This window comes from Ziziphus jujuba, chromosome 7, assembly GCF_031755915.1.
Source record: "Ziziphus jujuba cultivar Dongzao chromosome 7, ASM3175591v1".
NCBI classification, from domain to species: domain Eukaryota; kingdom Viridiplantae; phylum Streptophyta; class Magnoliopsida; order Rosales; family Rhamnaceae; genus Ziziphus; species Ziziphus jujuba.
Window position 1 is genome coordinate 15,158,977 of NC_083385.1, and position 14,764 is coordinate 15,173,740.

At 29.0% G+C, this 14,764-nt stretch overlaps 2 protein-coding genes across 2 annotated transcripts; both read left to right on the forward strand.

Annotated features, from left to right (window-relative positions):
- Positions 1-2,055: 2,055 nt before the first annotated feature.
- LOC107425099 (probable rhamnogalacturonate lyase B) lies at positions 2,056-7,100 on the forward strand. Its single transcript, XM_048478832.2, has 14 exons — positions 2,056-2,174; positions 2,336-2,386; positions 2,489-2,608; positions 2,749-2,868; positions 3,017-3,152; positions 3,813-3,983; positions 4,350-4,511; positions 4,607-4,713; positions 5,045-5,135; positions 5,300-5,441; positions 5,585-5,744; positions 5,978-6,094; positions 6,563-6,689; positions 6,858-7,100. The coding sequence occupies exons 1-14, from the start codon at positions 2,059-2,061 to the stop codon at positions 7,098-7,100; spliced, it is 1,863 nt and encodes a 620-aa protein (XP_048334789.2). The 5' UTR covers positions 2,056-2,058.
- Positions 7,101-8,943: 1,843 nt separating this feature from the next.
- On the forward strand, positions 8,944-12,628 carry LOC107425101 (probable mannitol dehydrogenase). The gene is made up of 5 exons (XM_048478830.2): positions 8,944-9,134; positions 9,254-9,367; positions 11,124-11,637; positions 11,954-12,107; positions 12,223-12,628. Exons 1-5 carry the CDS (start codon positions 9,001-9,003, stop codon positions 12,492-12,494), a joined length of 1,188 nt encoding a protein of 395 aa, XP_048334787.2. The 5' UTR covers positions 8,944-9,000; the 3' UTR covers positions 12,495-12,628.
- The last annotated feature ends 2,136 nt before the right edge of the window (positions 12,629-14,764 follow it).

A 14,764-nucleotide genomic window follows, 5' to 3' on the forward strand; every position in this document is an offset into this window, starting at 1 on the left:
TGAGAATATCGTAATCAGGTTCTTCCTTTTATTATTATTATTATTATTATTTTCCCTTCATTTTACGTATCTTTTCCATTGATAAACATGAGAAATGAGTTCTTTAAGAATTTACGCAAAGAGACAAATTAAAACAAGTATTTCTTCATTAAGCCATAACCCAGAACACAAATAAAATCAGAACTATATTAAACAGAGACGTCTCAATCCTGCAAGTTTTTCCACTTTATTTGTTAGTTTTTTCAAAAGTGTGTTGGTAAAGAATCAAAGTTTCACTTCATTTAGCATGATCATTAGTGTGCACTGTGCAATCAGTATTTATGCACATCCCAGCAATTAAAGTCGTAATCAGATAATTTCACCTCTAGCAGCTCATAAAAGTTAGAATATAAAATAATTGGAAAATTAAGTTTGATTTCCTCAGTGTTGTTTTGGTAACATTTAGGTATTTATTTTTGGTTTTCTTTTTTTATTTTTTTAAAGTTTTATTTTAATTGTGTATAATTAATTGGATTGTACTTTAAAGTATAATTAGTTTTTTTTATATAATTAAATTAAACTGTTTATCATTCATGCATGCATTTTTTATTTCGCAAACCAAGAAAAAAACCAAAAAAATATGAAAACAAGTCCGGTTTGGCCTTGTTTTTTATTTTTATTTTTTATTTTCAAAATAAGAAACAAAAAACAATTTTGTATTATTTTAAAAAATCTCTTATGATGGTCTTGGGTATCAGGTCTATTTAGGTGCTTCAAGCGTTTAATGTATTGGGTACATTTGGGTGGTTTTAGGCCCTGGTTCCATTCGGACAACCCTCAGACATCGAGCCTATTTGGTGTTTTCGGACCAAACCCCATGCAAGTGGTCACAAGCTCCAATCCCGTTCAAGTGGTTTTGGATTTAAATTTTGCTAGGTGATATCAAATTGGTGGTTTGAATGTTATTGTGTTAAAATTGTTTCTAGGGAATAATTTTTCAGATTTAGGCAATAACTTTATATTTCTCAAACCAAGAAAAAACAAAAAATGAAAACATAAAGGTTACCAAACAAGCTTTTTTTATATAAAGGATAACCTTAATTTTGACCACCTTCTTAACTTGAAATTCTATTGTGAAATGAGATTGTGGAAAACTATTCATGTTGCTCTTTTTATGATTGTGGCCTTATGAGAGTACGTATTCATACGAGAATTTTTATTTTTCAGAAGAGTTCTTGGAAGCATTAGTCACCAACAAGGCCTTGAAGTCAGACAAACTCCTCATCAGGTAAAATTCTTTGGCACTCTGATCCCTAGCTCTTTCAAATACCTTTCCTCTTAATTTCCATAAATTTTCTATAAGTTTGAATCAGATTTTAGGATTAATTGCATTTTTATATCCTATATATTGTGCTAATTGCACAACAAATTTTTGAAATTTAAAACATTTCAAATCGAATTTTTAATTTACAATTTGTTTCACATTAATTTAATTCACAAATTGATTCTCAAATTAATTAACAAAAAAATTTAAAATTGAAAAAATTAACTAAATTCTCATCTACAAACAAGACGAGAAAAAAAAATTTGACTAATGAAAAAAAAAGTCAATTTTTTCAATTTTTAAACTTTTTGTTAGCAATTGTCTGCTGTTATTGAAGATATATTTGTTTATTTGAGCAACCTGTACTTTTGGAAAGTTAATTATGTTTGCAAGGGAGCAAAATCAAGCATCTTATTGGATTGTTCAAGCTGGCCAAAATAAAGATCTTTCTGTTAAGTGGGATTTTGTTCTGCTTTCAGTTCTTAGAGACATTTTAGCGGCTGACATCAATGGATTGATGTATTCTGGTTTTGTTAAATGAGATTTTTTTTTTGTTTTTCATTTTAACTAAAAAATAGTTATTAATTTGAGAATTGAAGTAAATCTAAAATAAATTGTAAATTGAAAAATTAATATAAAAAAGTTTTAAATTTAGATATTTAATATGCAATTCGACTAAAATAAAATTAACCACGCTAGGTTTTAATAAAGATGGAATATTTTCTAACTAAAATATTTGGGAGATTCAGGTTGTGATGGATAATGGGCTTGTTCAACTCACTTTTTCGAAACCAGGAGGCGATTTAGTTGGAATCAAATACAATGGAATTAATAATTTGCTTGCCATTCATAATCACGAAAATGACAGAGGGTAAGTACGTAGGTCAGCATATATTTAGTTTTTTCCTTTTATTTTTTAATTGTTACTAATATTTTCTTGAAATGGCATTTGTTATTATATAATCTGCATATTTCATGATTAAGTTGCATTTAATTAAAATAAATAATGAACAAATTATTATATTATTGTAGATACTGGGATGTTGTGTGGAGGACTCCAGAAAAAACTGGCCTTAGTGACAGGTGACCTCATAAATAAATTAATATATGTTTATATATCTATATCTATATATATATAGTTAGAACACAGTAAGTTTGATTTATTAAAATTGAAACGTTTTGCAGATTGCAAGGAACAAAATTTAAGATTGTAAAAGAAGATGAGAACCAAGTAGAAATTTCTTTCAGAAAATCGTGGAACGTTTCCTATGACGGTACCTCAATTCCCATAAATGTGGACAAAAGGTTCAGTTATTATCAACCTTCTCTAAAACTGATCTTTGAATTTTGGGGGAAAAAAATAATAATAAAAAAGAAACTTTCAATTTCAAAATTTTGCAAATTAACTAAAATAAGATGAAATATGTGAAAAATGAAAATTTCAGGTACATAATACTGAGAGGCTATTCTGGGTTTTACAAGTACGCTGTCTTTGACCGCCTTGATGGATGGCCAGCAATGGGGATAGGTCAAATTAGGGCTGTGTACAAGCTTCACCCTGACAAGTATTAATACAAATCTCTTTATTTTAGAAAATATTTGCATTAATTATTGAATGACTCATTAATTTGAGAGTGGTATGAATGGGCCACTTTAAATAGGTCCTAATCCCTTATAATTAATAGTAATTATGTATTTGTCATCAACGGTCAGGTTTACGTACATGGCAATATCGGACGATAGGCAAAGAATAATGCCAACAAAAGAGGACCGTCTACGTGGTCAACGGCTCGATTATCCTGAAGCTGTGATTTTGACACATCCAGAAAATCCGCAACTTAAAGGAGAGGTATTGTACATTAAAATTACTGTTCATAATGAGATATTATTATGTTTTGTTAAAATTACAATAGTTTTCTAATCCAAAATAGAGCGGATCATGTGACATGAATTTATAATGAGGATTTGTTTATTTTAAATATCTATTAGTATTGATTAGTGGTTGTTAGAGTTATTCCAATTAAAATTTGATATTCCCTTTTTTAACTTTATAACTAATTTATATGTCTAATAAATTTTATGTAACATTAACAAATATAATTGATGTAGATAAAATACACAAAATTAGATATGAAATAAAAATAACAAACAAAAAACCAACATGTTACCAAAGACAACTTGGTTACTGATTTTAATTTTTATTATGTTTGAAAATCAGCTTTAACTAATGAGTTCTATATACATCATATTATTATTATTATTATTATTATTTTATTATGAGATATTTACATTATAAATTAAATATTTTTTTTTCTTAATGAACAAAATTCATGCTAATTTTCCTTCTCCATTTATTTCTCATTTCTTTTTTTCTTTTTTATTTTTCTTTTTTTAATTAAACTTCAACATCCATAAGTATAGATTTAAATGGCTTATGGAACCAACTCATTTAACGAAAGCCTTTATTTTTATTAACTTTGTTACTGTGATACTGTGCGGGTGGGTGTAGGTGGATGACAAATATCAGTATTCATGCGACAACAAAGACAATAAGATTCATGGCTGGATTTCCGAGGATCCACCCGTGGGTTTCTGGATGATCACACCCAGTCATGAATTTCGTACGGATGGGCCTTTCAAACAAGAACTCACCTCACATACGGGCCCAACTGTCCTTTCTGTAAGCCCACAAATCTGATTTTCTGCTCTTTATTGGATCACACATGACATTTCGAGGCCTATTTACCCCAAAATATGTATGTATACAATGAAATTTCATTGCCTAAAAAGACAATAATTAAATCTTTTTTTAAAAAGAGTAAATAATTTTTTAACAAACAAATAATGAGTTTTGATGTATTCATTGGCTTGAATCAATGGTAAATTTATTCATAATACACTTCTAAACCCTTATGTTATTTTTCTAGATTTCTTTTGGATTTTTTAAACGTTAAAGGAATTGAATAATATTAACTTTCTTTTTTAAACCAGATAGATCAAAATGTATTTTAGGTTGAAATTAATCCTAAATTAAATTCGTCACCAGATGTTTGCAAGTGGACACTACGCTGGGAGGGAATTGGCAATGAAGTTTAAAGATGGAGAACCTTGGAAAAAGGTTTTTGGGCCTGTTTCGATCTATCTTAATTCAGTTTCAAGCAATGAAGCAAATACCAGTCATACACTCTGGAAAAATGCTAAAGAGCAGGTAGTACAATAATATTGTAATATTATAAATCATAATCTCCCTAGATAGACAAATTTTGGATGAACTGCTTAATTAAGCATTTGATGCTTGTTTAGATGCAAGAAGAGGTTAAAAAATGGCCATACAATTTCACTCAAAGTGAAGATTTCCCTCATGCGCATCAAAGGGGCTCTGTTAGCGGTCAATTACTAGTTCAAGACAAGTATGATATAATTCCCCTATACTAAATACAATATATTTATTATACATGCAGTTTCGATTTCCTAATAATTATCTTCCAAATTGTAGTAGGAGGTACGGTGATATAACAATTATAAAGATTGTTACTTTTTCAATTAGATTTTTAGTTTGTAATATTATTTATTAAGGCGTTACTCATAATAAAAAATAAAAATGCAAAAGAAAATAAAGTGTTATTTATATATAGCATACGTCACCGTATCTTTTATAATTTGGAAATAGTTTCTAAAACAACAAAACTCATATATATAAAAGCATAAACTAACCACAGTCTTCTGGTTCAATTTAATTAGATACATGAATGAGAGTCTTATTTGGGGTAACTCTGCTTATGTGGGGTTAGCAGCACCTGGTGACAAGGGATCGTGGCAAAGGGAAAGCAAGGTATTTTTATTCCCTAATCTCCTTCTTTATTCCTCTTTTTTTTTTTTTGGGACAACCCTCTTGTTTCCACTTTGAGTTAGTAATTATGCTTGAAAAGGCAATTATTAGCTACGAGTAGTTGTAGCTCTGTTAATTTGTCTCCAACATGTGGAATGCTTTAATAGGGTTATCAGTTTTGGACTCAAGCTGACCGGCAAGGGCTTTTCTCAATTAAAAATATTCGGCCTGGAAACTATAGTTTATATGCTTCCGTCTCAGGCTTTATTGGGGACTACAAATATGATAATATTATTACCATCCAACCAGGTGAAAACTACTTTAATTGCCTTCAATATTCTTCCATTTGCGGAATCCTAATTAGAATAATATTATTCATTACTCGGCTAATTGTTTTATTTTTATTTATTTATTTATTTGTGTGTACCAACATTTATTAAGTTCCAAATGCAGGTCCAATATCAAATTGGACATCCTTGTATACAAGCCTCCAAGAAATGGTCCTACTCTTTGGGAAATTGGCATCCCTGATCGTACTGCTGCTGAGTTCTACGTACCAGACCCCTATCCAAATCTCACCAACACTTTGTTCAATAATAATCCCAAAAACAAGTTGGGTTACTTCTAACTATTTCTCTTTATTTCCTTTTGGGTTGAAGGTCTGGTGCTATAAAATCTCCTTCTCTAATTTATTACCAAAAAAAAAAAAAAAAAACTACTTCTCTTTGTTTTGACCAGAATTTAATCCCAAAATTTGGGGGCTGGGTTTCTTTAAGATATGAAGTAATTTGAGTGCTCACTCAGATTGCTTTACTTTGCATAATTATAAATTGTTTGGTTTGCAGGTTTAGGCAATACGGCTTGTGGGACCGTTATGCAGATTTATATCCTAAAGAAGATCTCAGCTATACCATCGATTTCCACGACTATCGAAAAGATTGGTTTTTTGCCCATGTCACTAGGTATATATTCATCATTTCGGTTAGCTACAGTTGAACCTTTTAAATTATTTGCATTTTACTTTCAAAACTAGATAAAGTTTGGAATGGTCTCGTGAACCATCATTTTATGTCACCTTAGTTTAATTATGGATTTTTGGGGTGCAAATTTAGTGAAATTAACTTTATAAAACCCATGTAACTTTATTAGGTGTTATTTAGTAATTTATTTGATTTTTGTTTTCTTATCTAATTATGCATATTGTATTTTCTTTAAATGTTTGTTAATATTATAATCAGTTTTTTAGATTTTTCAAATAATTATATATATATATATATATATTTTTTGGAATTGAAAATAACTAAAATCTTGAAGGAGAAAGGGTTTTTTAACTTATTATTATTATTATTATTTTGAATTTTCTTTTCATCTTAAATGTTTGCTTTGCTACCCATCTATTTATTCAATTTGATTAATGCATTGTGTCGCAGGAAAACCGGAGATCGCTCGTATAAAGCAACCACATGGCAGGTTATATTCGAACTTGAAAATGGACCCAACAATGGAGATTACACACTCCAAATTGCATTGGCCTGGGCATCGTTTTCTGAATTGCAGGTATATCTATATTCTTATTTATTTATTTATTTTTTTTTTGGTCGATGAAATAGTAAAGAATATAGGGTTTTTAATTAACATATTACTCTTTGATTAAAAAAATATAAAAAAAATTAATATGTTACTCAGACAAGTAATAAAGCAGTGTTTGGTCTTGTAATTTATAAGGTTCGGTTCAACGACAAAGGATGTAGGCCAGCTCATTTTACAACAGGGTTAATAGGAAAAGGAAAGGATAATGCCATAGCAAGGCATGGTATCCATGGCTTGTACTGGTTTTATAGCATCAAAGTCCCAAGCTACCGGCTTCGACAAGGAAACAACACCATCTATCTTACTCAATCCAAAGCCAAAGGCCATTTCAATGGAATTATGTATGATTATATCAGACTAGAAGGACCTTCACTATAATGTCATCATGATGCATGTGTATGTATATATATATATGTATGATGGAGCCTAGGGGTGTGAGAAGAAAACCCAATTAAAGAATCATAAGAAGATTATGATGCTTCTCCAGTGGAAGAATTTCTTTAACGTATAAAGCTGCTCTAAAATTCAGATAAAAATCGTGAAATACATGCTAGAAAGCCTTTGAGAAGACGAGCTCCTTTATATGAAGCTTAGGGAAATAAAATGCATCATTCAGAACAAGTAAACTTTGTCTATTTCAAAATAAATAAATAAATAAATAAATAAAGAATAAGTAACTTAATTTGTCAATACAAAACCATTATCATCGTGATGCCTGGCCAAAAAAAATGGCATGGCTACGTAGGTGTGTATATCTTGTAAGCGAATTATCTTTGATTTAGTATTTAGGGATGTTTATGTTAAAAAATGTTTATCCATTGGATATATTATTTATTGTTATTTAAATTTAAATTTGAAATCCAAATAACATGTTATAATCGCTAGCACATTAATCATATAAGTATCTCTAATTTAATTAATAAAGTCATTGAGTTAAAAAAAAATTTGAGATTAATTCTTGTTCTAACTATGCATAAACTTTTTAGAAACTAAATAGCTAAAAAGAGTTACAATTAATATATATATATATATATATTTGAAACCACTTATATATTTAAATATTCTTCCAAAAAACTATATATTTAAATCGAAACAACAATATTGTATTAGGCAATTATAATGACTAAAATATATAATTTGTCGAAAATATTGACCATTTTTAGTTACTTTGAGTTGAATTTTAACCATGGTCCACTAATCGTTGGTTTCGGAGAAATACGCGTCACATGATTGTCTTCATATGTCAAAATTATTATTTCTTGAAAAAATTTTAGTGTGCCATCTGCTGCCAAGATAACGTTGGTAATTAAGTTTCCATTGAACATAAAAAAGAAAAAAAAAAGAAGAAGAGTTTAGGAAAGAAATTAACATCAATTAAAACATGCATACACATTAAATAACTTTAATTAATGGTATCTCACATTAATTATAGAATCTGAATATATTATAATGAAACACGTAGACAAATCATATAGTATGGTGTCCATCTCACAAACACATGGATCTCATATAGATAGATGTAAAATCCTTGACGTGGACCCATATGTATGTGTAAGAGGAGTCCAAGTTTAATTTACCAAAAAAGAGGAGTCCAGGATAGGCTGGACCTATAAAATAATTTCTCATAAATTAATGATAGAGATAAGGATAATCGTCCCACGCAATTGCCTAGATAGGTTATTTTGAACAACTACTGCTCACAAACTATTGAGAAGAAAAGTGCACCCCAAGCACATTTTACCCAAAAAAAGGTATACCTAGCTCAAAAGTCTGGTCCGACATATATATATATATATATATATATATTAAGTAGAAAAATATTAATTGTTTGTTACTAGTCATGTGATTGACGTTCATACGTCAGAATGTTATATGATAACTTTCTCCATGTGTATTTTTAGTAGAAAACCTTAAAATAAAATCAAGTAATTAATAATTAGCATCGGATATAAGTATATACATGTAAAATAAAATCAATTAATTAATAATTAGCATGGGATATAAGTATATATATATATATATATATGTAATCTCTCAGTTCTAAATTTCTAATCCAGCCAAATTTGACCCGTATCTTTTTTGATTTTTCTTAGCTAGACTGTTACATGGAGGAATAATCAAAACGTGGAGAGAGATCACTTTTAAAGTCTCTCCATTGATAATAGTTTCTAAAGACTTTATATATATATATATATATATATATGTATAACAAAAACTTTTCTTCATTGTTCTCCAAAACTTTACTCAAAACTCAGAGCTGTCAGTTCTTTTTCTATCAATGGGAGTTCCAGAGAAAAAAGGAAAAATGGCAAAGGCCCCAGAAGCAGAAGAAAAAGAGCATCCAGTGAAGGCATTTGGGTGGGCCGCTAGAGACTCATCTGGGTATCTCTTTCCCTTCAACTTCTCCAGAAGGTACCCAAAAAAAAAAAATAAATAAATAAATAAAATTCAATGTTTACCACTATATTTAATTTATGTGAAAAAAAAAATTATCACAGTTATTTTGATGATTGGTAAATTAAAAATTACAGGGAAACAGGTGATGAGGACGTGAGGTTAAAGGTATTGTATTGCGGGATTTGCCACACAGATCTTCATTTTATTAAGAATGATTGGGGCATCTCGCTTTACCCCCTTGTTCCCGGGTAAGTCTCAAGGCTTAAACTTTAATTTCAATTATTTTATCTATTTTTTTAATTTGTTCTTTTCCATATTGATCTGTGTAAATATTAAACATCCTAAATATTTTGATAAACTTTTTGAGTTTCCCTTTTTTTTTCTTTTTCTTTTTTCTTTTTTCCAAATAGCATAACAAGTGCTATGGGTTAGAGTTGAAATGCCTAGCATCTTCCAAAACCGTTTAACACAACCATAAATATCCTCAGCAAAAAAAAAAAAAAAAAAAAAAAAAAAAAACAGTAAAATAAATGTTTCTTTTGAAAAAGCAGGCACTATGAAAAGTTACAGTAGATATTGAGATAATTGTGTCAAGAAATTACATTGCATGCATAAGGTGTTGAGCTTGAGCCATTAACCGTGGAAGTATGCATGTGTCGAATTGATAGTTGAAATTAAAATATAGTCGGGCCGATCCATTTATACATATACGAAGCCCAATAGATATCATATAAAAGCTCACTTCCACAAGAATTATAACTTTTTATCAAGCTGCTTCTTCTTCTTCCCTTTTATTTATTTTATTTATTTATTTTTTTTATTATTATTTTGATAAAATGGGAAAGGTGATTTTAACACCAGATTCTAAGATTTAGAAGTTATTACCAATGATCAATGCCAAATTTTTTACCAATCACGGTGTATGATTTACGTTGCTTTTGACAGCCTATATTAAGCAAATAGTACAGTATTATGTTTTGTGCACTTTAAAGTTGCAAAAAATAGATCCAACCCGCTTGGGTTTAACTTGCACTAGCTCATGCTGCAACTTCTTCTTCTTCTTCTTCTTTTTTTGTGTTAGTTGGAACTAAAATATACATATTTACTTAAAAAAAAAAAGGGTTAATTTCATTTAAAAGTAGGTTAATTTCATTTATTCTCTTAAAATTTGATTTAAATATAATTTGGTTCCTATAGTTTCTAAAATATCATTTACCTTTTTTTAGATTTTAAATAGTTTTTATTTTTTTTCTTTGTTATTTCATTTACACCTTTCAAAATAATTTCATTTACACTTTTATGAGGACGTCATTGTAATTTTTAAAATCTGAAAAACTAAATTTTTATTTTTCAATATATTTTTCTTAATTATTTTAATATTATTATAAATAGTAGTCAAAACTCAAAATTTAAAATATTATAGATAATGTAATTGTTTAAGAAAATTATGAGAGTAATAAAAAAAATCATGACAACTTGAAAAAGTGGTTTTATTTTTGTTTTTTAACAAGTAAAAATAAAATCCTTTCAATAGTTTAATATAATTATTTTTAAAAAAATATACATAAGTAACAATGAAAATCAATTATTGTCTATTTTAAACAATCTAATTATTTATAAAAGGTTAAATGAATAATATTAAAAATCAATTTTATATTGACAAAAATATATTTTTCATAAAAAATAATAGTATAGCGCGTTCTTGTTCTAAACATTATACAATATTAATGCGATACAGTACATTACAATAAAGTTCAATATAATACAGTAAGATTAAGTTAATACAGTACAATCTTGGATACCAAACATATGCTCATTTTTATGGAAATAAAACGACAATTTTCCATCAATTTTCCCAGTCCAGAAATTGTAGTTTTTAATACCCAATTAAACTTTCATAAGAATTAACTTTTTTTAAGGAGAATGGATTAGTAATCTCTTTATTAAACAAATTATTGTGTAATATATATACATTAGCACAAATTTAGTGTGGAGGCATTGCAGACATGAGATTGTAGGGGAAGTGACCCAAGTAGGAAGCAAAGTGAAGAAGGTGAAAGTGGGAGACAAAGTGGGTGTGGGATGCAGGGCTGGTGCTTGCCATTCCTGCGAGAACTGCTACAATGACCTCGAAAGCTACTGCTCCAAAACCATACGAACCTACTCTTCCATTTACCACGATGGAACCGTCACATACGGCGGCTACTCCGACACCATGGTCGCCGAACAGCGCTACGTCGTTCGGTTTCACGATAACATGCCGCTGGATTCCGGTGCTCCTCTACTGTGTGCTGGGATTACCGTTTACAGTCCCTTGAAATATTTTGGGCTGGGGGAACCTGGCAAGCATGTTGGGATTGTAGGCCTCGGTGGAGTTGGTCATGTGGCTGTCAAATTTGCAAAGGCTCTTGGTGCTAAAGTCAAGGTAATTAGTACCTCCCCAAGCAAGAAATCTGAAGCTTTGGATCGTCTTGCTGCTGATTCTTTTTTGGTCAGCCACGACCTGGACCAAATGCAGGTAATTTACTTATAGTACTTCAGCACCTTAGTCAAAATATTGGTCAACCTATACTATATATATATACATATTTTTTTTCAAAATGACATTTTTGCCTTTATTTTATAACTATTTACATAAGAATAAAAGAAGGGAGAAAAAAAAAAAAAAAGGTAAAAATTGTCATCTATGAAATATTAGGAGCTAGATAATAAGATTTTATAAAAGAAAAGTATATTTCTGAAAAATGAAAATGTAAAATGCATAGAAGGACTAAAGTGGAAGTTACCCTATAATTTATTACTTTGTCTCTTAATGATATTATTTATTTTTCAAGGCAAACACAGGAACTTTGGATGGGATCATAGACACGGTCTCAGCTGTGCATTCTATTTCGCCGCTACTCGGTCTCTTGAAGTCCCATGGAAAGCTTGTTCTTGTGGGTGCACCGGAAAAGCCATTAGAGCTACCCGTTTTTCCTTTAATATCGGGTAAGTAGGTAAATAAATTTTAATTATGAATTTATCATTAATTTTGAACCTAACAATATGGGTTTTAGAGCATTTATATAACGATGAGAAAATAAATGTGAACTATATAATACAGGAAGGAAGATGGTGGTGGGTAGTTGCGTTGGGGGAATGAAAGAGACGCAAGAGATGATTGATTTTGCTTCAGAACATAACATAACAGCCGATATCGAGGTTATTTCTATGGATTATGTGAACACAGCAATGCAACGCCTCGTTAAGAATGATGTTCGATACCGCTTTGTCATTGACATTGGAAATACTCTTAGCTGCATCTACAATACCTTAGAAGACTTGCTTTTATGTTTTTCAACTTTCCGGCTGCTTCGCTACTGTAACACACTATGACATTATGTTTTTTTTTTTTTGTTACTATTAATTATATTGGGATTGAGAATAGGAATGTTAATTTATTCCGTACATTTCAAAAACCGGTGTATTGTCCCTAATAGGATGGTTTTTTTCCAGAAAAATTGAGACGGCATGACGAACTTAGGATAAATCCTTAAAATCCGAATCAGGAATAGATCGGGACCAGGGAATAAAGAACCTGGTTTGAAACTGTCCCGTATATATTTACTTATTTTTTTATATATTTTATATATTTGGATTATTGTTAAAGATATATTTTATTATAATTGTAAATTTAAACCTTAATGTATTTTATTGTATTTTTATTATATTTTAGTTACTTTATTTACATTTTATTTATAAAAAAAATTATATAAATTTCTTAATAAAAAATTATATCAATTATAAAAAAATAAAAATAAATGGAAAAACCGCTATGCCTCGTCTTCGATTGGAAAATTCTTATCCTCGCTCCGTCTCTAAAGAAACAAAAAAAACCACAAGAACGGAATAAAAAATTTTCCATGAGGATAAGATGGAATTTTAAAAACCAACCTTATCCTACTCCGTTGACATTCCTAATTGAGAAATTGAACACTAATTATTATCGGAGAAAACACAAAAGCTTGTAACAATAAATTGTTCTCTACCTATAGAGTGAACATTATGTTCTTCTGAAGTATAATATCCTAAAATTAAATTAATTTGTTTTCCTCATTATGTAATACATATATTTTTGGATTATACACTTTCAAAAAAACACGCATGTCTTAAATTAACAAACTCAAATTATTAAGTTCCACATCTAAATAACAAATTTGCAAGACAAGTTTCATGTCAATTATTCAATTTTTTTTAATCTTACTCTTTAACTTATTCAATTAATATTATTTTTTTGGGTCCCTAGATCTATTCCCTCAACCACTTTTATCATTTTTAGTCCACAATGAAATTAAAATTTAAATAGAAAGACCCAACCTGAAAAAATTAAAATGCATGGTCCACCCTTGAAATTTGGGATGAAGTACAAGGCCAAAAATATAACGAGACTTAAATAAGTTTGACCGAATATTCTAGGATGCTAATATATATATATATATATATATTATATTGATATTGAAGTTATGAGATTTGGATCATCATTTTGGAAAATAGCGGTTCTACTATAAAGGATAAGGAGCCTCTCTCGTATCATTTGAGATGGAAAGATTTCAATTAGAGTTAACTAAATTGTGTCATGCCAAGTTTTTAGATTTAGTGGTTAAAAGTTTCCCATTTCATAACCGTTAATTTGGAAACAATCATATTAATTATTGATCGGGGATAATTTTCTTACATGATTTAGAATAAAAAATAATTTAATAAAATACAACTATCAAAAATTGAATTTTAAATAAAAAATTGCAAAATATAATCAAAATAATATATAATATATTTCCATGATAATTATTTAAAAATAACCAATAAATTTTAAAAGTAAATAATAAAACAAGTTAATTCCAAGTTAACTTTCAAGGTTCTTATCCTTTGTATATACAATATGTATAGCCTATCAAATATGCACTTTCAACATCCTAAACTTTTTTTGTTTTTGAATTAAAATTTAACAAGCTAAAGCCTAATTGACTTATGTTTACGGGAGAACACAGAATAACTTTTACACATCTCCTTTAAAATTTAAGATAAAAATATCGTATAAGTTACAATCAACTTTGCTTTTACTTTATATTATTATTTAACTCTAAACATTATTAAAGATAAGTATCATGAAAATATATTTTATATTATTTTGACTATATTTTGGGATTATTGTTTCCTTAAAAATAATCAACTAGCAATTCAATTGGGTAGCCATATTTGTTTTTGACTTTTTTTAATTCTAAATCATATAAAAATTTTAGCATCAATCAATGACTAATAAAGTCAATCGTTTCCAAATTAATAGTATTGACATGAAATAACTCTAACTATTGGATAAAACAACAAAGGTTTTTTGGTAATGGATAAAACAACAAAGTTGACATAACACAATTTGGTTAATCCAAATTGAAATCCTTCTTTTCATTTAAAAAAAAGATTAAACTGTCCTAGGGTTGAATTAATTGCTTGCCAATAATATATGGAAACATGATAATGTTTGATGCACAAAGTTAATGTATTTTTATTTCCAATAAAGTGTGTCACTTAATTAAGGATTTATATTTGTCTCTATATACTAATTTTAGCCAAAAGTTAACTTTGCCAGCTCTTGCTGATGGACGGTTTGA